We start from the raw sequence: 23352 nt of genomic DNA on the forward strand, positions 1-23352 counted from the left end.
CCAAATTATAGAAAAACTCTACGTGCCCAAAAAGAGATGAGTGGATTAAGAAGACATAATATACACAATGGAATACTACTCAATTATGAAAAAAAAACGGTAACATTTTGTATGTGCAACGTGAATGGAATTGGAAGGGACTGTATTAAGTGAAATAGGTTAGAAGGAGAAAGACAGACACTGGATGTTTCACTATATATGGAATACAAAGAAACAAAGCAAATGAACAGACAACAACAAGCCAAAACAAACCTTTGAAATCTGACTTCAGAATTGAGCTACTAGAAGAGGAGGATATAAGGTAAGAGCAAAGGGGAAGAGAGCCCAATGGACTCTAGTGGAGGGTCATTGAGTCTTCGGTGTGGTGTGACAACATACATTTTATAGAGCTATTGTAAAATTATGTCACCTCAATAAACATAATTATGCATTTTTAAAATTATTGTCAGGTCATCTGAAATATTTTACAATCTTGGAAAATATCTGCTCCCCTATGTACTAGGTAGTCTCCTCTAGGACAAGCAGAGTGAAAGCCAGTAAGGCAAAATGCTCAGCCTGAAAAGAGAAATCTAGTGGGTTTACAACATCTGACAGATGGAGAGAAGCAGAAATCAAGAAAGGATGTCAAAGGTTCATATCACATGGTGGGGAGAGGGTGTCAGCAATCAAATCTGTGTGCCACACATGTAAGAAACCTACCATGGAAACACCAAGAATTTTTACATTCAAAACATGTTAACAAATAGAAAGGTATATAACTCATGATCAGAAAATCAACAGGCATCCCTGAAGTTGTAAGGTGATGAGGCATCTTCTAAAATGACATTTCTATGATAATAAACTACTGAAAATTTTTTTCTGTTGCTAGAAGTGTGATGATACAGTGATTTTTAATTATGCCAATCCTCACAAAATAATGCTAACTATAACTGATGAAAAAATGCACACAAAGAAAAAAAATGCACACAAAGAATGATGTAAAAAAATATAAGAAAAAAATAATAAGTTAAAAAAAGAAAAATATTCTGAGAGTAATGTGAGCAGTGTAGCAGTTAATGTCCTTGCTGGTAAGCTCACAGTATTATCAATCTCCATTACCAAAACCACTTACTTCTCTTTCTCTCACAATTTACCTTTCTTGGACTTGGCTCCAATCTTCAGTTTTGATGGCCAAGCAATCTGTGTATTTGTTTCTTCCATGATCTGTAACAACAACAACAAAAGAGCAAAAAAACAATGATTTAATTAGGAACTTGTATCTACAGATAAGACTTTTCTCAAAAGGATTATTTTGAAATCTTTAGCCTTATGTTGCTATAACAAAATGATCTCACTTTATAACAATGCAAAAAAATGGGGAACACAATATTCATTTTTATAAGCCTCTATGAGAAATATTCAAGTATATTTTGTTATTCCCAGTGTACTTCTCTGTGATGCATCAGAATTTGAACATAGAGACGAGACCAAAAACTACATGAACAAGTAATTAACCCAACTTAAGGCCAGAACCATCAGAGATTCTTGCGCTGAATAAAATTCCCCAAGACAATCACCAACGGATTGCAACACACCAAACATGATCCTTGTAATACAAAACTACGTGGGTCAGGCCATGCTAAATGAGGATTTTTTTTTCTGGGGGAAAAAAATGCTTTGCACACATTTGTATTTCATTAAAACTGATGAAAAGCTTCTAAACACGACATCATGTCGTAAGGCTGCATTCCCATCATCATTTGCTTGGTTCAAAATAGCATATTTTTACCACAGTTCTTTCCCACTTACATGCAACTAATACAGGCCAGAACTTGAGACCCAAATGTGCTGAGCTGCAAGAAGAGTGAGGGCAACAACCACTGGAAAGCAAAGCTGGAGGCAGTAAATAAGCAAAGGATTAACCAGAAAATGCTAATCCTCTGCTCTCTACTTTTATCACATAAACAAGAATATTTTTGGATACAGAATTTACTAAATAAACAGAACAGTTAAATTAATAGGCAAATAACAGCAACTGCCATTCTTTAATCACTTAAGAGTAAGGTAATTACTTGTTTGATATGTAGAGTTAACAAAACAGGTTAACAGAGAAGACACCAAGACATATTAAGAGTTCAATTAATAGTATTTCAAAAAAGTACCTTTTTCCTTCAGTATTGCGCACAAGGCTACATGGTTAAGGTGTTAATATGTATATTTCATTTAAACCCAATTAGCACAGGAGAAAAGGATTTGCAGCAGATGTTTCAGATGGGCGATCCACAGAGGCTTTTGTTATCCACTATAGGATTTTCTTAAACATGAGCCAACATTTTCAAATCTGTGAATAGAAACTCAGGTGTCTGATTCTCTGGAAAGCTTCACGAATTTGGCACCTGAAGCCCATATCCTCACATGGTAATACTGGGCTGGCACTGATGAACAGATGCCCTCTTTCTTCAGGGCCAGAGTTTCTGGGCTGTCCCCCAGTCCCCACTAGTCTCACTCAGGTCTAGAACTAGCTGCCACTATCATCATTCTAGTATTGCTTACTTGCCATTTATTATGGTACTTTCATTGCTTTTTCTCGTAAGAGAAATAGTTCTTTTTTTTTTTTTAAGATTTATTTGTGCATACAGAACTGGGGTACAAGCCAGAGGTGCAGGGGCAGTGAGAGGATTCACCAGAGACAGAATGGGGACAGAACAGACAGATTGCCTAAGTACACTGCTGAGGGCAGCAGCAGGAGGGTCAGGAGAGGTCTGCCTCACCATGTTGATCACCTCCCGGGCAGGTGGGGATCAAACTCATGCTGAAGTGGCTTTAACTTCTCAGTGCTGTGCTTTAACCCACTGCACCACCAGGTAGGACCCAAGAAATAGTTCTTTAACCCGTGATTCTATTAAAAAGATGTGGTACATATACACAATGGAATATTACTCAGCAATCAAAAAAGATAAGGTCATGCCTTTTGCAGCAACATGGATAGAGCTGGGAGGGATCATGTTTAGTGAAATGAGCCAGAAAGAAAACGAAAAATAGCAGATGGCTTTACTAAAAACAGGAGCATAAGGGATCAGGAAAATAAAAAGCAATTGTAAAATTGTAATAAAGTATAACTGAAAACAATGAACAACTATAAACCAGATATATTTTATGGAGGTGGATAGGGGAATGGGATCAAAACTGGGGTGGGACAAATGCACAGGACTATGATGATGGCATACGGGTGAAGTGGTGGCGAGAAGTCCAGGGGGACTACAACCAAGATAAAAAATGCACAAAATGAAGAATGATGTAGAAAATAAATAATAAAATTGAAAACCAGAAGTGTGATCACACTGTCCTCACTAAGTCAAAGTACTAGGCTGGACATAAAGACAGGTGAGCGTCTTACACTGACCTCATAGCACCTGGCCCTTGTCTCTTCCATCTTCTGTTGGCCGTGCATTTCATTCTTCACCATGATTAAGTTTATTCTAAATCCATTTGGAAGAAACTATTACTATGGTCCTCCACTCTCTTTGCTCCAGTCACATCAGCTCCCCTCCAATATGCTCAGCAGGATCTCCCTTCAGGGCTCTGCATTTACTCTCCACTAACCCAACCAGAATTATTCTTCCTGTCTCACTACATTTTCTTCCCTCTAATCCCTATGACAATCTGAAATTCTCTTATTTTCTGTGTTCACCTGCCTCTAAAAAATAAAAGCCCACAGCAAGCACAGGATATATGAGCTAAACAGAGCTGTCTAACTCCCTTATGGTTTCTTTATTTCTCACACAGAAAGCAGCAGCAGAGCTGGGTTTTAAACCCAGACTACCTGTAAAGACTATGCATTTTATCACCATAATATAATGAATATAGGACTTCTATTGTTTTTAAAGTTATACCTACATGTTTGAAATTATTGTTCAGCTATTGTTTTTTAACATCCTACCAGTACTTATCAAAAACATAGCTAGGTGCCTCAAGTGCTAGGCCAACTCCATTATAATAATTCCTGGTGCTCATAAGCTTACAGCAAGTCAGGGACACTGATAAATAAATTAACTGACTGACAACAGGCCGGGCACTAGCACAGAATCAGCTCAAAAGTGTCTCCATGTCCTATCCTGAAAGGAAAGAAGAGATTTAATAAGGATTCCCCAAGATAAAACCTGTAAAACCATTCAAGCCCTAAGGGCCAAGTGAAAATAAATCTATGGAAGAGCTCAGTCACTAAATGAAGGCAGGAAACCCATTTAGAAAGACTTCTTATTGGCCACATTTTATCACCTATCAGTTCCAGCTCCTATACACATTCAACACATGTATGTTCAAAGTGATTAGAATTTGACTGAAAATTTTCCTCTAAGTTAGCTATAACTGCTAAAGAGATAATATAGAAAAATGAAATCATACAACAATTCTATTGGTGGAGAAGCAATAAGAAAATACTTTTCTTCTGAATGAAATAAGTTGACCATTTAATCCAGTTTATTATAGCAGGTGGCATGTTATAACACCATACAGGAAGGCTTTGCTGTCAACATCTGATTGGAAGACACATTTTTGAAATCTTAATTGTTAGAACTTTTCAGAAAGCTCTTCAATACACACCAATGATTGCTCTAGGATGGAAAATAATATGGCAGAGAAAATACCCTAACAGTAGGTGGTAGTCATGAAGCTGAAATGCCTGCTTTGCACACACTCCACCTGGTTCTCACACCAGGTCAGCACCTCAGTTGTGCAGTGACGTGGTGGAGCAAAGAACATCTTTCCATCCACTTACACCAATGTGCCTGGTAGAGGAAGAGAGGCAATCCCAAGTCTTTACCCTACAACCAGAGCTCTATCTTCTGTCCTTCATGATCTCCAAAGTGCTACAAGCCACAGTAAATGCCAAACTAACTGCTATTTATTAGAATGTGGTTCCTATAATGACTTTGCCTGTATGAATATGGGGAGAAAAGAAACTCATGAAATGCCATTGGTCAACACCAGTCAATGAGTCATTCAGTAGGCTGCCCCCACATGGAAGGTGCTCTGGATGCTTTCATAGCATCCCTTTATTTGTTCATCATTGTGTGCATTCTAGCCAAGAAGAGCGGCAAGCTCTTGAGTCCAGTAGCTACGCTTCTTTTAGCTATCCTCTTAGGCAAACTGCTTTATCAGTCTCACTTAACTCTTTATAACCAACTGTAGGATTGAACTTGTATAACTGTTTTGAGAATTTAATGAAAAAATGCGCAGAAGACTCCAAGTACAGAGCATGGCATACAGCGAGTGCTCTACAGTATTAATCCCTACTGAATTTATCACATGTTGATTACTTTTTGCCAGGAAATGTGCCAGATGCTAGGAATACAACAGCAAACAGTGGTTCCTTCCTTTCAGTACAGTGTGACCTAACCAAGGAGAAGGGAGGTTCACCCTTCATTATGTGCTGTGTACCAGGTTCCAGAGCTGGTCAGGAGAGTATGCGGATTTACAGCAGGAACCCAACCTAGTCACAGGTAGGTAGTCAAGGAAAAGAATTTTATAGAAAATACTTATTAATGCTGTGATCTGAAGGAGGAGAAAAAGTTGGCAGCAAGGGAAAAAGGGTGAGAAGGTGTCCCAGGAAAAAGGAGTAGTGCTCCTGGAAAGGCCTACTAGGAGGAGGGAAGAACCCCAAAGAATCTGCGGGTGATTCACATAGCTGAGGTGCTTCAAGACTCACCTCACACATGCAGGGAGGAAATACTCTTATCTCCAGCTGCCTAGAGCTCTGCAAACTGATATGCTTAGTACAGACTGGAAGATATGATCTGAACCAAAGTCAGCTAGTACTTAGTGAGGCTGTTATTCACCACAAACCAAGTCTGAAAAGCAGTGGCGTAACCACAACTAGGAAGGGAGCATACTTATTTCTCTTTCATGAAGTCAAAACTCCTCTTCGAAAGTTATCAGAAAAGCTTTTTAAACCATTACCAACAGAGATGATAAGGCAGTTCCTACTGTATAGGAACTGCTAGCTGGTTTTCAACTCTGACATACAAAGAAGTCCATGAGGTTGGTCCAGGAACCCCAAGACCTGGGTTTAATTGCTAGAGGGGTCAGGGGTATTGTGTGTCCTCTGACAGAAGAGGTTAAGAGGCAGAAAATAAAGCACAGAGCAAGTCAGCAGCTCCATATCCAACAAGTTATACTAAAAGTGAGATCTTAAATGGTCACCAAAGACAGACATTTACAGAGACTGAAACTGGTGGGGTCAGGAAGCTGCAGGCAAAATCAAGGAAGCCACAAAACCTCTGAGAAGACAGTGACTATTATGTCTCAAAAAATATCCCGAGTTCCAACTAGTATTTTTTAATCTGATAGTTCCTATTCCTACCTTCATAAATACCACAGTCAAAGAACTATTAATTTTGAATAATTATCTGTAAACATTAAATCACACCTTAAATGTTTTTAAAGACTTGTTCCAACTCAGTATTGTTAATGTTGAATATAATAAAACAGCCACCAAATGAATGTCAGAGATAAACCTATGATTTCTCCTAAAGGCAAAAGGAACTAGGAGGTTATTTACAGGAGTTCCACATCTTTTCATAAGATTTCCCCAAGGCTTCCAGAAAATCCTGACATAAGTCTTTACTTTGACTTGTCAAAGAAGCCAAATTTGGGGCTTGAATAAGAGGCTGAGTGTGGCACAGTGATATAAAAGTCACTGAGGAGACTAGAATGTGAATAAAAGGTATGCCTATTACTTCTAAGGGGTCTACACACTGGAAAGGAGATAAATGGAGCAAACTTTAATAGTAGATGCTGGCAGTCTCCTGCCTTCTTCACAAAATGCCAAGAGGTTGGATGGAGAAACCTAGGAATTAAAGTGACAGTTTTTTGTCAGGGAAATGGAGAGATCATTTTATGGGTCTCACAACAGATGAAAACTCTAATATGTTTTCAACATTTGCATTTTCAAATAGATAGTTTCACCGTCCAATTAATTACTGCAGGACTTGACAAGGAAATCACCTCCCAGAAACTCATTATGCCCTAATTCTTCAGTCAGGATGTTGTTCAAAATGTTCCTATTACATGCAAGAATGCAATTAAGTTACTGACCATCCACTCCCACAAAATTAAGATGCTGACACCCCTAGTTGGGGGAAATTTGACCTTAATGTTGAAAGACCTGTAGAATTGAGGGTACCAGAGGGGGCAGAGATCAGGGTGTGGAGGGGACCCAATGGACTATGGTGAATGACTGTGGCATCTTGGAGGTGGGTGTGGTTTGATAACAGACACTTGAACAAGTGTGTCCCTATACCTCTAACTCATAAACAGTGTTGCATACCAGTATTACCTAAATTTTAAAATAAAAAGATATGTACTTTAAAATATCTGAATCAATTAAAAGAATATTATAAAGAAAATATATATTTATAGTTCATCTGTAAGTTATCGTTTCAACATGAAAAATCTGATGAAGATAGCATTTTATAGATATGTAGTAGCTTTGGAAGCTCATAATCATCTTTCCCTTTGAACTCATATTTGCACTTTATAAACAGGGAGTAACATTCTTTGATCCAACTGATAGCACTGGTTTTATGTTATTAGAGTTACCTAGCAAACAAAGAATTGCATATTTCTACTTGGGCTTTAACTTCTGTGGGTTGTAAGGGAGGGAGAGTAATTTTTACATAAGGTAGACTTTGAAATTTTTTAGTTGGAAGTTCTATCGGTTATTGAAAAAATTTATATACATTTTTACATTGAAGCATTCAAATAATCTCAATTTCCTAAAATAACTTACCAAATTAGAACAAAATCTAATCAAATTCTATATTTATTTTTATCTATAATAAAAATTACTTCCATTCTTTTCCTTCTATGTTCAAGTCAGTCATAACAGATTTTTTTTCTATCTCCAACAAATTCCAGATCAGCACATGGTGTGGAAAGAGAACATGTCTACAATGTTCACTATACTACACATTTTGCAGATCTGTAGCAATTATAGGATAATATCTTACAGATGAAGGCAACCTTTGCCAAACCAACAACATTCTACTAACGTGCTTATTTCACCAAATTCTTCAATCCAGACATAAAGTTAAAAATCCACAGGTAAGTAATCAGTAACCCAAGACAAATCCATTTATGCTGACTTTACTTGAACAACTTCATTCTTGGACCAGGAAACAGTCGCTGAACACTATAACTTGACATTTATACTTTCAACTATTGAAAATTCATCATTCAAATGGCTGCCAGCTGGGAGCCATCTGCAACCTGCTTCTACAAAATACTGACTCAGTGGGGCTTATTTTCTGTGTATCAATAGAGAAATAAAGCCTATCCTCATGAAGGAAGCTGTTTAGAGTTACTTCATGTCCTAATGGATTACGAGTCAATTTGGTGCATTTCACCATGAAGATAAGTGAGAGAAGAGTCAAGTAGGAATGTTGTGAGGTGGGGATGGGAAAGTAGTGAACTTCTCACATGAGGGGGTGTGGAAAAGCTGGAGATGTTTATTTTGCTGAGACATTAGAAAAGGGCTCTGTTATGTTTCATTTTAAATCCAGAACTGTATCCCATGATTTACTTGCTCATTATTGCCAGAATAATTTCTTACATTTATCTAACACTCATATACATTTCCCAACTCCTCCTCATACTCATCTTGAAGATACATAAAATCTGTTTTACAGATGAGTAGACTGAATTCAAAGTTGTCAATCAGTGGTTAGGTATGCCAAAGTCCAGCCAGAATCTATATCTATTATTCCTTGTCCACAGTCTTTTTGCCTTACATGACTTGTGATTGAAATGGAAGATACCGCATATTTGTGGGGAGGTCACCCTGAAAACTCAACCTCCCAGAACTCTGATACGAAAAGCAAAATAAGTGAACTACAGAGTAACCGTCCCTCACTCCAATTAACTAATGTAAAGTAATTTAGAGTGGTCCCAGAATAGTTCCATCTAAGAATAGTTCCATCTAAGAACATGACCCCAGCCCTACCCAAGTGCCTAGGAGGAGAATGTGGGAACTTTGGTTGTCACAGTGACACAAATGGAAGCCACGCTGGCACAAAATGACTTGGGTTATAGACATGGAGCTTCCAAAAACAAGCAGGCTACATCCACTCAAGATGTCCATAGACAATCCTCGTTTGGCACAATTTCCAGATGCATGATTTTTACTTACCACAGCTTAAGCCCCACCAAGCGTACATTTCAACTACAAGTTTATGTTTCAATTGCCACAGCACATTGAGAATAGCTGCATGGAGCACAAACATCACTGCCAGCTCCTCAGTACACAAACCACTACATACATAACAAAGGCTCATCTTGATCAGTGACCAATCACATTTCTTCTTGCAAAGCCTACTGTTGAACGTCCACTGCACATCAGTAATCAGTTCACACAGAGACAGCAGTGTTGGAAGCTGTACTTTCATCTTGTCTCAGTGATAAAACCAAGTGAATTTTATAAAAATGATCCCTAAAAGCAGAACATGGCCAAAAAGAGGACACAAATAATGCTGCTGGGTGTGAAACTGCCATCAAATGTCAATGCATTCCCAATAGGTCCTCCTAGGGATGTTGACAGGCCTGTTGTTTGCGAGAACCTAGAGCTGCAGCCAGAGAAACTTAGTGAAGAAAAACTTAAATAAGAAAGCAGTTGTGACAAAAAGAAATTAAGATGTCCCAAAGGAAGTGATGGCGGGGAGGGGGGGAATACTAACATCCCATTAAAGAAACTCTGGGAGATATTTCACAACTTTGAAACTACTGAGGCTGAAATGTTGGAATCTGATCCTGACATATGAGCATAACAGTAGAACAAGGCATGGAAAAAATGCAGCCACTGTACTATAAGTTATACAGCATTGTCAACTACTATTGACAAGGTTTTTATGAAGAAATGATACATGTTCAATCTCAAAATTTGTAATAATTATGTTACTAAATATTAGTTTTAATATTTTTTCATGTTTCTATGTATCTACAGCTAATAAAGTATGACAGTATTTTAATGATTTGACAAAAAAATTCTCTAAGGATACATCTGTTTTCCCACTGGTTATTAAAAGTACTTTGTAGTATCAGCTTGCATGCTCATTTTTTTTTTTAAGATTTACTTATTTGTGCATACAGAACTGGGGTACAGGCTAGAGGTTCTGGGGTGGTGAGAGGCTTCACCAGAGACAGAGTGGGGAACAGAACAGGCAGATCGACGAAGTACACTGCTGAGGGGAGCAGCGGGCGGGTCAGGAGAGGTCTGCCATGCCATGTGGTCACCTTCGGGGCAGACGGGAATCAAACTCATGCGGTAGCGGCTTTAGATTCTCAGTGCTGTGCTTTAACCCGCTGTGCCACCAGGGAGGGCCTGCATGGTCATTTTTATGGCTCCACACTGCCATGCACCGTGAGAACTGTCCTTTCTGCCCCACAGAGAAGCACTATAATGGGTTCAAACTGTTTCCCACGATAGACAGCCTTAGTTAATTTAATCAAGTCCAGGGAATTCCTTTATTATTAATCAAAATCTTGTTCAAAAGATTCCTGGCAAAGGCCAGCTTTTTCTCTCACCTCCATAGTCATCTAATGGCAACTTTATAGTGATTATCTCTTTATTTTACCAATCTCAATTAGTTGGGTTCCCTGTGGCCAAGAACTGTCTTTCCTTCATTTTTTAACCCCTATGATCTGGCATTGCTGATCTCAGTAAACATCATTACAGTAATTAATAGTGATAAAGGAAACTGCATGAAGCTGATGGGACAGAGAGGCAACAATTACGACTCCCACTGCACAAACTTGGTTTATCACAGAGCATGGCCACTGTGACACTCCTTTCACTCCTACAAAATGGCATTTTTGAGGAAAAATAAATGCACTGACTGAAAGTGCATTAAGTGAAAGTAAATTCTCAATCAACTCACTGATAGTATAGTTGCATATAGTGGAGACTACCAAAATGTCCAAAGTAGTGGGGGAAGTAATGAGTATCAAGTTGAGCTTCAGATGTACTGTGCAGACTGAGAAGCTAAGCTCTGTCATTTTCACTCCAGCTTGTGGCTAGCACAGGCTCGGGGGCCACACCTACCCATATTTGAAGATAAGCCAGGTTTTTGTGTTCAATCTCCTCATTTCTAAATGATGACACTTATTTTTTACTTATTTTTTACACCATTCTTCATTTGTGCATTTTTTCACCTTAGTTGTAATCCCCATGGGCTTCCCACCATCAATTCACCCATAGGGATGGCACTTATTTTAATTATGTAAAGAAAATTTTGTGGGTCATAGAAACCACAGGCTCCACTTTTTGACCTATGTTCCCAACCAAGGAGAATTTTCCTGGGCTGGGTTATTCAGGATGGCCTAGAATGCTAGTGAAGAATCATTCTCTCTCTGGTTTTTGTGTTCAAAAGCTTGTCTCTTGCTTCTCCTAGGGCTCCTCTCTTATTATACCATACCTTCACACTACTATAGCTAATAATCTGCAGGCACTTAGCAAATCCTCTTTCCAAAACTGTGTCCAGAATCTGAGATAATCTGCCATCTAAATATTTACCACCAGCGAGCCCTTCTACAAAGGGATTCTCAACTGGTGGTAGTACTCGGAGTACACTCCCCTTTCCAAGTGATGAACTCCCGTATTTCCCTCCTTAATTCAAAGTCTCCCAGGGGATATTTATGGCCTCTCAAGAACAAGCTCCTTGACCTAACATTTGAGACAGTCCACTACTAGGCCATAACCACCTTTTGGTTTTGCATTCCTCAGTCCCCTCTTTGTCTACGAATACTACTATCTGCTGTCCGATTTATACCCAACTCCTATTTGTTGTTTTTTCTTGGCTTTATTCAAACTGCCCTATGTCCCCTTTTTTGCTGCTATTGAATTTCTACCTGCTGTTCAACACCAAGCATAAAAGGAACTACATGAAGGAACTTTATGACCCCTCCAGTTAGACACAAGCTTTCCCTCCTGAAAGAAGCTACATTGTCTCCCTTAAGCCAATTCATTTATATGACTATTTTAAAACTAATTCAATCTTACTTCTAGAATATCTGAGCCTCAAGGACAAAGTGTATTTCCAGGTCCTGCAGGTCCTAATTACTAAGAAAGCCAGCAAATGCCATCCCCTCTTATAAAACCATGGAAAGGATGCCTGGGCATTTCACTCACAAGAAAGTCGGTGAGCTTCTAGAAGAACAATTACTGTCCTTGAGGACCTAACTGTCCTTCTATAGGATCATGTGTTTAAATCAAGAGTCCCTGACTCCAATGTTAAGAGGGACAGCTGAGGGACAGACAGAAAAGTTAAGAATGAATGGACACAAAGTGCAAGCTTTTAATTCAGGTACAGAGTTCATAAAAGAAAAAATAGAGAAAAAATATTCATTTCCATAAAGAAAGACACTTTTCATTTTCATGGAATTTACTGCCCCCCTCACTCATATTTCCCACTGACCTACAAACATGGGTACAGGAATTAATTTACTCCATCACAAGATCTAGCAATACAACAACAAGAAAAAAAGATAACTATCTCTTAAATGCAGTGTCAGGGAAACAACTGGAGTGGTAGAAGGTACAACCAGCAGGCTCTGTCCAACTACGACTAAGATCCAACTAGTCTGAACAGAAACTGACCCCAAGTAGCTTCAGATTTTTCAAAAAAAGAACTACAAAACCAGACTGGTATGCACAATCTCTTAAAACTTTGGCAGTAAAATCATTTATTTCAAAATCACTACTCACATGAAAACATTACGGCCTAATCTAAATTCCAACTATGAACTGGAGATGCTGTGTTTCCTTTGTTTGCTCGAGAGTGGCTAAAAGGAAAATGACAGGATGGTACGATGCATAAACAAGGTAAGATAGAGGGTGCCTCTACCAGATCAGAAAACACTGGGCTCCAGGCATTTTATATCTAGCTGGACTTTGGTCTTAGGAAGAAGAAACACACAGCTTTGTAGCCCAACACCTGACTTTGGGCTTCTGATTGTTGGTGAGGAGGCCCAAAGCTACTCAATTCTGGAAAATGGGGACAATTAAGCTTGACACAAGTTGGATGTGAGTCCCATTACAACTGGTAGGAATTTAAAAACCAATAAACTGCTGATTAGATATTGGAAATTATTCATCCAAAGAGGATGTTAAGAAAAAAAGTGTTGCCCAGTTGAATTTGTAAACCATGGTAGAAAACTTTTACTGTACCTGAAATATATGTTTCTGCAAAGTAGTTTTAACTCTTCTGCTTCTAGGAAAAATCAGTTTGGAGACCAGAGAAATGAGCAGTAATATTCAAAGATTTATACATTTCAGAAAATGAATTTAATTTATTAAGAAGATTTTTAAAGAAGCTATCTGGAGTCTTAAGCGCAGAATGTTGTTACAAGGGAGCCATGGAAAGACAAACACAAAGACATATTAAGACTTCATTAACCAGTACAGAGTGGTGCCTGGCGATATTTTAGATGTTTCTGTGTGACTCTTAGAGTAAAAATTTCAAAACAGATTTTTCCCTTGTGAATTTTTAAGTTCTTAAAAGTTAAGAAGAACAATTCAAAATTACTAAACTTTCTAAACCCCAGTTTCAAAAAACTTAGGGCTTCTCAATACAGTGTCAATTTCCAACATTTATTCACACATAATAATCATCCCATATCAGGAAATGTGAAACTAGTGAGTTTTAACTTTTATCACTATGCATTCATTTATCAAAGAAGCAAGTGCAACACACTATGATCAGCTGGTGGTAAACAATGAAGAACAAAAACAGTCATGGCCACTGCTTTCACACGGCTAATGATATAGCCAAGGGAACTCCCAACCAAGCAATCCTTACCAATGTGCAAGTAGAAAGCAGATGTTTCAGGAAGGTTGGCCCTCCCTGGTGGCAACCAGGGTTAAAGTACAGCACTATGAAGATATTTTCAGCTACGGCAGCAATGAGTTCAAACCCCAGCCAGGGAGGTGACCCACATGGACTGGCAGACTTCTCCTGACCCACCTGCTGCTCCCTGCAGCAGTGTACTTCCTCAATCTGCCTGTTCTGCTCCCCACTCTATCTCTGGTGAACTTCTCTCATGCACTGCACCTGTGACTTCTATCCCACTTCAGTTCTTGTATGCATAAAAAAAAGTTTCAGGAAGGAAGCTTACAAATAGTAACCATAGCATTGGACAGTGGTACATGTGATCTGTTCATCAGGAAGGCTACCTTGAAAATGTGAGCAACGATACTATAAAATGTAATTATAAAATGGGGTAACACAAATCATGCCAAGGAGATCACCAGCATTCACTCATCTACAAATTGTTCCTGCATGTCAAATATGTGTCAGTCACTCACTGTGTGATAAGCAGTTATGTAATAGTGAATAGAATTCAAACAGCCACATTTATAATCTAGTTTGGGGAATGAACAAATAAAAATAAGCCTACTGGGGACCAAACAAAATGGGGAAAAGAAATCATTTTAAGTGGAGGTGGGAGGGAGTTAATAATACTGCAAAGGAGCTGTATTTTCTCTTTGAAGAAAGACCATTTAAACCAAGACTCAAGGATACTGAAAACATGCATACAAGAGTACAGTACAGCACAAAGGAGGGAACTCAGTGTTAAAAGAAGCAGGAGGGAACTCAATGTTAAAAGAAATGAATGAAAGGCAGCCAGGTTGGCAGGAGCCTGTGGCAACAAGTGAGGTGAAGACGGATGTCAGGGCCAAATTGTACACAGACTGAAGAGCATGATAAGGAGCTTAGATGTTGTGCTAAGTGCCCCTGGAAGGCAATGAAGTGTTGAATGAAGAATTATTTGTGCTTTAAAGATCACACTGAAGGAAGCAGGACTGGAACTAGAGAGATGTGTTAGGAGGGCAATGAAACTGTTAGACAAGAGATAACAGGAGCATGGAAAAAGGCTAGGAAGGCAGAGATGAAGGAACGTGAATCAAATCCAGATACACAAAGGCTAGAATTGACAGCAATTAGAAAAGGTGCAAAAAAGGGAGCATTTGACTGAAGTCAGGGATTCTGATTTGAATAAGTGATGGCTGATGTCATCACTGAGATTTTGGGTAATGGGCAAGGAGAACAAATAAGACTAAGAAAATAAGAATTAAATTTTAGGTAAGCTATATATTTTTTTAAATATTTATTTGTGCATACAGAACTGGGGTACAGGCCAGAGGCTCAGGGGCGGTGAGAGGATTCACCAGAGACAGAGTGGGGAGCAGATCAGGCAGATGGACGAAGTCCACTGCTGAGGGGAGCAGCAGGCGGGTCAGGAGAGGTCTGCCACGCCATATGGTCACCTCCAGGGCAGGCGGGAATCAAACTCATGCGGAAGTGGCTTTAGCTTCTCAGTGCTGCGCTTTAACCCGCTGCGCCACCAGGGAGTGCCTAAGCTATATTTTTAAATTTAAATTTTGTAAGCAAATATGAAGTGAATTTCCATCCAAATGGAAATACCAAGCTAAGATTCTAAGCATCTAGTAATGAGAAAGAAAAATATCTAAGTATACATTTAGACCCATACAGATATTTAAGGTCATAGAAACTGACCTATAGAGGGCATGAAAAAGAAAAAGGTGCCCCCAATTTAGATGCAAAACTACATCTTGAAAATTCACAGTCAAAACAGAATGATAGTTGTCATCGACCAAGGTAGTGATGAGTAGACAGTTGTTCTTAATGGTTACAGTCTTACTTCTGGAAGACAGACAAGTTCTGGAGAAGAATAGTGGTAATGACTGCAGAGCAACAGAAACAATTTTAATGCTATGGACCTTTTTTCATGGTTAAAATGGCAAATTTAATGTTATGAATTTGTAAGTATATTTTTTTCAAAAACTACACTAATAAATTGCAACATTTAACCTGAGTATAATAGGAGAGGCTGGAAAAAAAAGGGGGTAAGGGGAGTGAATTTCTAAAATGGTGGTAGATAATGATGCAATCATAAAGGACAAATGGAGAACTCCAAGTTGATCCCTATCCAAGGTAGTTCCTTGTGGGGGAAAAAATAAGCAAGCAAATTGACTGAGAAATCAGATGAAGACTGTTAAGTGTCCCTTCTATTTTCAAACACTGAGCTCATGAGTAACCTTGACACAACCATTTAGGTGTAAGATTGAGGGTAGCACTTTGATTGAGCTGAGAAGAAAAGAAGCAATACCATAAGAAGAAACTCTCAAGATGCAGACTATTACAGGAAGCAGAAAATGAAGACAGTGGCTAGAGAAGAAAGTGAGCACAAGAAGTTAATATTAGGAGCCCCAACATTTAGTTAGGCACCTGAACACCTATTCTGCCTTTCTTGAAAGCAGGTGCAGCCACATCACTAAGTTCTGCCCAGGGAATTGTGTTGGCAGATTCTAAGATCTCATCATCCTACTACCATTTTGCTGATTGAATGAAGATAAGGGCCATTACCTAGGGTTACGGTAAAAACAATTACCTGCAACAGTAGAAACAATTGAGTTTGGGGCCTCCCTGTGGCACAAGGGCTTAATTCTCAGCAATATGAAGCAATCTGCAGCCACTGCAGCAGGAGTTCCATTCCTAACCAGGGAGCTGACCCACAAGACAAAGCAGACCTCTCCTGTCTCAATGCTGCTCCCCTCAGCAGTGTAATTCAGTAGTTCTACCTGTTTTGCTCTACACTCTGTCTATGGTGAATCTTCTCACCCGCACCTCTGGCCTACACCCCAGCTCTTGTATGCATAAATAATAAATCTTCAAAGAAAAAAAATTGGGTTTACTGATGCCTCTAAGTGTTGCCACATCAACCCTTACTGTCCTGCTACACAATGCATTCATCAGAAATAATCTCCTAATTTATTTAAATGACAATCACTGTGCTTTGATTTTCTTTATGCAACCCCAACTAGTACCAGAAGGTGAGTTTTTTTCCTTGTCTTTAATATGGGAGCTACTAGAATACAATTGTGTGGAAATTCAAATGATCCAATTAGAGACTGACTCAAGGCACAAGAAAATAAGGCCTACAGTGAGAAGAGTGGCACATAGGCAAACAGTGTGGTTACTAAGATGACAACCAGAAGGAGTCAATTCATGGTAAGCTTTGCAAGATAGGATAAGTACTTTACATTTTTATCCTAGGAACAATGGGGAACATTTTTTAATGTAAGTCATGTGATCAAATGAGTATGTGTATTATCTTCAAACATCGCTACCAAATAGTCTGGAGACAGGGATGAAATGGGGGCCATGAGAGATGGTAAGGAGACCAGCTGGGAGGTTCTTTTGGCAAGCCTGCTGAAAGATCATGATAGCTTCGAATGAGATAGTGAGTATGGCATGGCAGCAAAATAAGCAAATGAGAAGTAGAAAGTACTGACAGACTTGCTGTCTGATTATATGTATGAGGGATCAGGGACAAATGGCAGTCTGGGATGACACCCACAGCTGTGGCTTGAACAACACTGTGGTTCCAGTCATGGAAGTAGTGCTCATGGAGAAAAATACACCCTTGGTTGAGTTCATTTCTTTTAAAAGATTTATTTATCCATATAAGAACTTAGGTACAGGACAAAGGGAAAGAAGCCTTATACCATAGAGTACATACTATATGTTTCCATTTATGTATATATTCTAGAATAAAAAGAAAACAATCTTTGGTGAAAACACCCATAAGAGCAGAGAGGTGGGTATCTGCAGGGTTTTGAGGAAACATCCTCAAGAGATGGGAATGGTCTGTAGCTGCATCAGGGTATGGGTGACAGAGATGAATACAGCTGTCAAAACACTTCAAAAGTTACACTTCAGTTTAGCAACAGTAAGAAAAGATGTTGAATGAATACTGAATGTTAGCTATTGGTATGTATGCCAAAGGGAAGATGTGGGTTCTATCCGCACATTAGTTTGAATGCTTCAAAAACTAAAATGGACTAATAGGTAGAAGAATGTCTAGGGGGAGCCATGTGATAAAACAAATTAAAAATATATAATTTTAGAAATCAAGTAGTTGATATATGGATTCCCTGCAATAGTCTCTCAATTTCTCTGTATTGTTACAATAAAATGTAAGAAAAACTTGAAAACTGCCTCTTTGAGATCAGTAAATAAAATTCACAATAATACATGAACAAAATGTGATTTTGCTCATATCCTGCACATTTTTTTTAAAGATTTATTTATTTTTCATACAGAACTGGGGTACCGGGCAGAGGTGCAGGGATGATGACAGGATTCACCAGAGACACAGAGGGGTGCAGAACATGCAGATCGACAAAACAGACTGCTGAGAGGAGCAGTAGGTGGGTCAAGAGAGGTCTGCCCCATCATGTGAGACACCCCCTGGTTGGGGATCGAACTCATGAAGTGGCTGCGTCTAGTTTCATAGTACTGTGCTTTAACCTGTTGCGCCACTAGGAAGGGTCCCCTGTATACCTTTCATTGTAAATCCATGAATATATACTAAGGGCTCTGTAGTCAAATCAATCAAATAAAACTGATATTTTGATGTCATTTGAAATCAAGATCAAAAACTCAAAAGATGCACTTTGCAAAAAAAGGGTTAAATACAAATATTTTAATGCATCTTAAGCAAAGAAACTGATAATTTAGAAAAAAGGTAACATGGGATACTGTTTTATTTTCATATGCTGGCAATTCTTTGGGGCCTACTTAATAAGCAGCTAACTATCACCAGTATACCAATGTTACATTATGCTAGTCGACAATGCATTTTCAACTGCAATCATGCAATTTCAATTGCAATAATGCAATTTCAAGAAACACTATATCTTTAATTTCTACTATCACAAGAGATTTTACACAGAATACTGCTACAGCCTTCTGTGCAGTGCTTCTGAGCTTCATGTTCCTGTCCTTGCTGATTCAGGACACAGACTTAACTCTGTCTTCCTAAGACCTGGCACCCAACTCCACTGAATTGTCTGCAGACCAGACAAGTGGGTGAGACCTGGTCCCCATTCTCCTTGTAGGAAAGTGGAACCACATTTAGTTAGTGTAATATAATGTAAAAGCAGGTAACAGAGCCACCAAGGTTACATGGGGCTGACTGGGGATCAGGTACAGCAGGTAGATTATGAAGATGGTCTCCAGCAGGCTTATTATCATGAGACACACACAGGACAAAGCAGATATTGATGAAGAGGAGGCTGCAAGTAACAAGAAATAGTTAAATCATCAACAGAAAGGCAGCACAGCCCAATAGAAGTGTGATCTTGAATGAAGCATGATTCTCACTTTCGTCTACAGGTAGAAATTGAAGGCACAGATGGCAACCAAAAAGCCACTGGGCATCAGAAGGTTTATCATATAGTTGCTGGGCATGCACTTGCATAGAGTAAAGAGCTGAAGGTGAGAAAGATACAGTTCTGTCCATCAAAGGAGAAATGGAAGATGTCTGGATTAAAGATGCTCATCAATGCAGTTTAGCATATTTATTCAACCTTCTCAAGGACTGTAAATCATGAGACTTATAGATGCAAAAACTCACTAAAGAGACCTAGAAGCTACAGGTTCTCAATTATTTGCTGAGTTTCCTAATGATCCCATATTCTCCCAGGCTCCCCCTGATAAATGAATCTACCATATCAGAGTTAAGTCTGTGTCCTGAATCAACAAAGACCCAACAGGAGCACAAGGCACAGAAGCACTGCACAGATTTTCTTTGTAAAATCTCTTGTGTGTAATAGTAGAAATTAAAGATACAAGCAGTATTTTCTAAGGAAATAACTGAAAATCCATTAATGACATTTGGCATGCCAATGACAGTTACCTACATATTAAGTAGATCCACTTATCTATCAATAATCACACGTAGCCACAAAAATAATGTTATCATTTGAAGCTATGCATCCACTTCTAGGATGGGAGTGAGTGAACTTGATGCTCATCTGTGTATTAGTGACCACACAGTCAAACACTACTGGAATGTAAATGGATCGCATACTGATAGAAAACTTAGCAATGGATGTTCAGAGAATAAAGATGGAAATCCTCTAAGAATTCCTTAGCTCTTCTCTGGAAATTTAATAATAATGCTGACCTTAACAGATTACATCTAAAGACATTCTCCAATTGTCTTTTAATTAAAACTTACAATCTAAATTTCCAAAACTAACTACAAATTAAAACACCATTTTTCATCCATCTGTGCAGTCAATAGTTACCAAGAATTTATTGCGTAGCAACCAATATAAGAGTTTTCCTTTAATAGCACCAGTATTTTAACTACATATTCACACTATTTGGTAAACTATGTCTTATGGCTCATTTTCAGCAAATGAAGTTTTATGCTTAACATAACAGTCTGGTGAATATTTTAGTACAAATAGTCTTCCTTACTGTATTCAATTTGGACATTTACTGTAGAAAACTTACTTTTGTTACAATGGTTTTAAACACCTAGAGAAAAGTTTGTTAATCCCTCAAGTAAACATCTATACACTCTTTTCAGACCACCACTATTAAAGGAAAAAGGAATAGGCAAAAGAGCCCCCAGACTGGCCCCAACCTGAGTTTCTAAATTCTTTATTCAGAAAAAAATACTGAGTCAAGTATACAGCCAGTTTTAGTAATGGGTGGGACATTTGTTTTTACAAGTTGTTAGGTTCTGGTTTAAAACACTAAGTGGTCTGAAGTGAAGCAAAGTGCATTCCCTATCTGAATTTCACAAACAACAGAACTCAAAATGATCAATAAAAGTGAGTTTTCCCAAGTAAAAGAATGTTGAGTTATGCGGTCTATCCACTTACGCTGATGCAATCCTTGGAATGCATGTTCATGAAAAGGGCAAATGAAGCAGAGTAAGTGAAAATGTGACCACTGGGATAGGAGCTGCTGTGCCAAAGTAAAATTTTGAGGATTTTTTTTTTTTAAATCAGGGTCAGACCTAAAGGTGAGATTCAGAATACTGTGAATTCATCTGGAAAAAAGTATAAGTTTTGAATGGAAAGTATAAGTTTTAAACTTGATATTTTCCTTTCTTTTATAAGGTCATTCAGTGAAGATCAAAAGCTCACACAAGAGGAATTCAACAAAGAGGGCAAGAAAAAGTCTTCAAACTGCTTTGTCTGTAAACTGCTATACAGACCCAAGGCAACAATGCACTGACCAAACTCAGAGCAGCTAAAGGTATAGCAAAACTTCTATTTTTTTTAATCAAATGATTCAAGGAAGCTTCTAAAAGTTGTTTTCCTGTCTGCATCCTGTGAATTAATTTTGAAAAATTAAAGATCATAAAACTAATTCTGTATCTGTCAATTATCCACTTACTTCAATCACACGAAAATTGGAATTTACAGTACACTAAGACAATTGGGGGGGAGTTAATATTAACTGAGCACCTGGTATACATCAGCACTTCATCAATATAAACATGCTCTCCACTTCATTCATAGTACCTTATACAACAATAGGATCCCTATTTCATGCATGAAAAGAAAACTTAGAGGAGTTAAAGAGCTTGCTTAGGATCACCTAGTTAAGAGTCAGAAGCACCTTAACTAGCTATATGTTCTTAGGTACGTAAGCTGCCTCTCTGACATGCCATTCCCTCCTATAAACCAAAAAGGCACAGTTAAGGATTTTAATCACTAAAAAGTGATTAAAGGACTGATGATGAGTGGTCAGGCATTTTTCCACCCTTTTGCCACTGCTGGGTCCTCCTAGCCTTCATCCAATCTCTCTGCTCTTTATGTATTTTACAAGAAACTTGAAAAAGGAACTGTCCCTCCCCCCAAAATATAACACCTAGAAGTTCTGATACTCAGTTACACATCTGACTTTTAAAAAACAAAAATTATATCTTTAACAGAGAAGTTAAAACTACTTCCTAAAATTACAGTATTAAGAAACTTCATGTTATGCTAAAATCTTTTTGTGATTGGGGTCTCCGTGGTGACTTGGGGGCTAAGTCTCAATGCTATTTCCTCTGCAGCCTTAGTTCCATCCCTGGCCTAGGCGCTGATCCATATAAGACACAGCAGACCTTTGTCCGGCCTGCTGCTCCCATCAGCAATGTATTTCAGTAAATCCACCTGTTTTGCTCCCCACTATGTTTCTGGAGAATCTACTCACATACCACACCTCTGGCCTACACTCCAGTTCTTCTACGCAAAAATAAACTTAATTTTAATATTTTTTGTGATTATAGGAAACAAATAAGGACTATATAAAATCCCCTCAAATACATCACATCTTCACTAAAAAAAAAAAAAGAGAATCATGTTGATGTCACAGTAACAAGTTTAGTAAAGAAGTTTAGTAAAGTAACAAGTTTAGTAAAGAAGCTAATGAGAAATACTAAATGTAAAAATCATTTGTTGAATTGGTATTAAATAAATTGATCAAGGAGAATAAATGAGTAGTTTCTTCTACATACTGTATATAATCACAGAGGTATGATATTCATAGCATTTAGTCAGAAAATGAAATTCTAGTTTATTTAGAAATAATTTGTGACTTCCTTAAAACTATCAAGTTGCACAGAATTGAGAATTTTTCCATCTGGCCAACTGTGAACCCCTTATATCTAGTTCATTAATAACAGTTCCAGAATAACCATCACTTCCAATATATTTGTCAAAGAAGCTTAAATATTAAATAGACAAGCCAAGCTAAATAAGGAGCAAATAGCTGAAGTATTTTTACTATCGATATACATAGACTTGAAAGAACAGTGAATACCGAATCTTCATTACATACTAACGAGAGGATAAAATCTATTAGCAGTTGATTGGCTACTATGTGATAGGCCAAGTGTGAGGTTTTATGTAAACTGCTTTGTTTAATCACATCTTCATTCCTGTAAAAGGTAGGTGTCACTAACCCACTTAACAGCTAGTTAACTTGACTGAGGTTACAGTTAATACATGCTGAAGATTTATTTCCAGCTCAAATATACCTGAATATATACTGAATGAAAAGCCTAAGTCCTTTATGATCTCCTCCCAATTTCTCTGTCCTTGGCCAAGGATTCAAAAACTATAAAGTCACATTCAGCAACCCATTCGAGTTTTAACTTAAAATACCCACTTAATTATGATTTAATATGTTAACTACATTAACTCAACTTTACTTACATTGAATGCTGAGAAGGTAGCATATACAATTTGTACTTCCAGCAATAGGGTAAACTAGATACATAGCTAAAGCCATTTTTTAAAAAGCACCTTAAAACGCTGAGTAAAATATAAAGATGTATTTTGGAAAGCAAGTAAATTCCTTAAAGATCAGAAATGACAGGGAAGAAATACAGCGGTAAGGAGGTTTGGAGTCAGCATTTGCTGTTATTATTTGGTGGCCTATAGCCTGGATTTTAACAAACCATGTTCAAAGAATAGAAAAATAAAGTTCACATCAAAGACATTCA

General features: G+C 38.1%; 1 protein-coding gene across 2 annotated transcripts in view; it reads right to left on the minus strand.

Moving 5' to 3' along the window:
- Positions 1-23352, minus strand: part of BICC1 (BicC family RNA binding protein 1) — a 269917-nt gene that overhangs the window by 121940 nt on the left and 124625 nt on the right. For both annotated transcript variants that reach the window (XM_012723663.1, XM_004680878.2), the window contains exon 3: positions 1134-1203. In XM_012723663.1, coding sequence (XP_012579117.1) covers positions 1134-1203 — 70 coding nt within the window. The remainder of the gene's footprint in view (positions 1-1133; positions 1204-23352) is intronic.

The sequence above is a fragment of the Condylura cristata genome, unplaced genomic scaffold (assembly GCF_000260355.1).
Source record: "Condylura cristata isolate star-nosed mole 26May11 unplaced genomic scaffold, ConCri1.0 scaffold00011, whole genome shotgun sequence".
In the NCBI taxonomy this organism is placed as follows: Eukaryota; Metazoa; Chordata; class Mammalia; order Eulipotyphla; family Talpidae; genus Condylura; species Condylura cristata.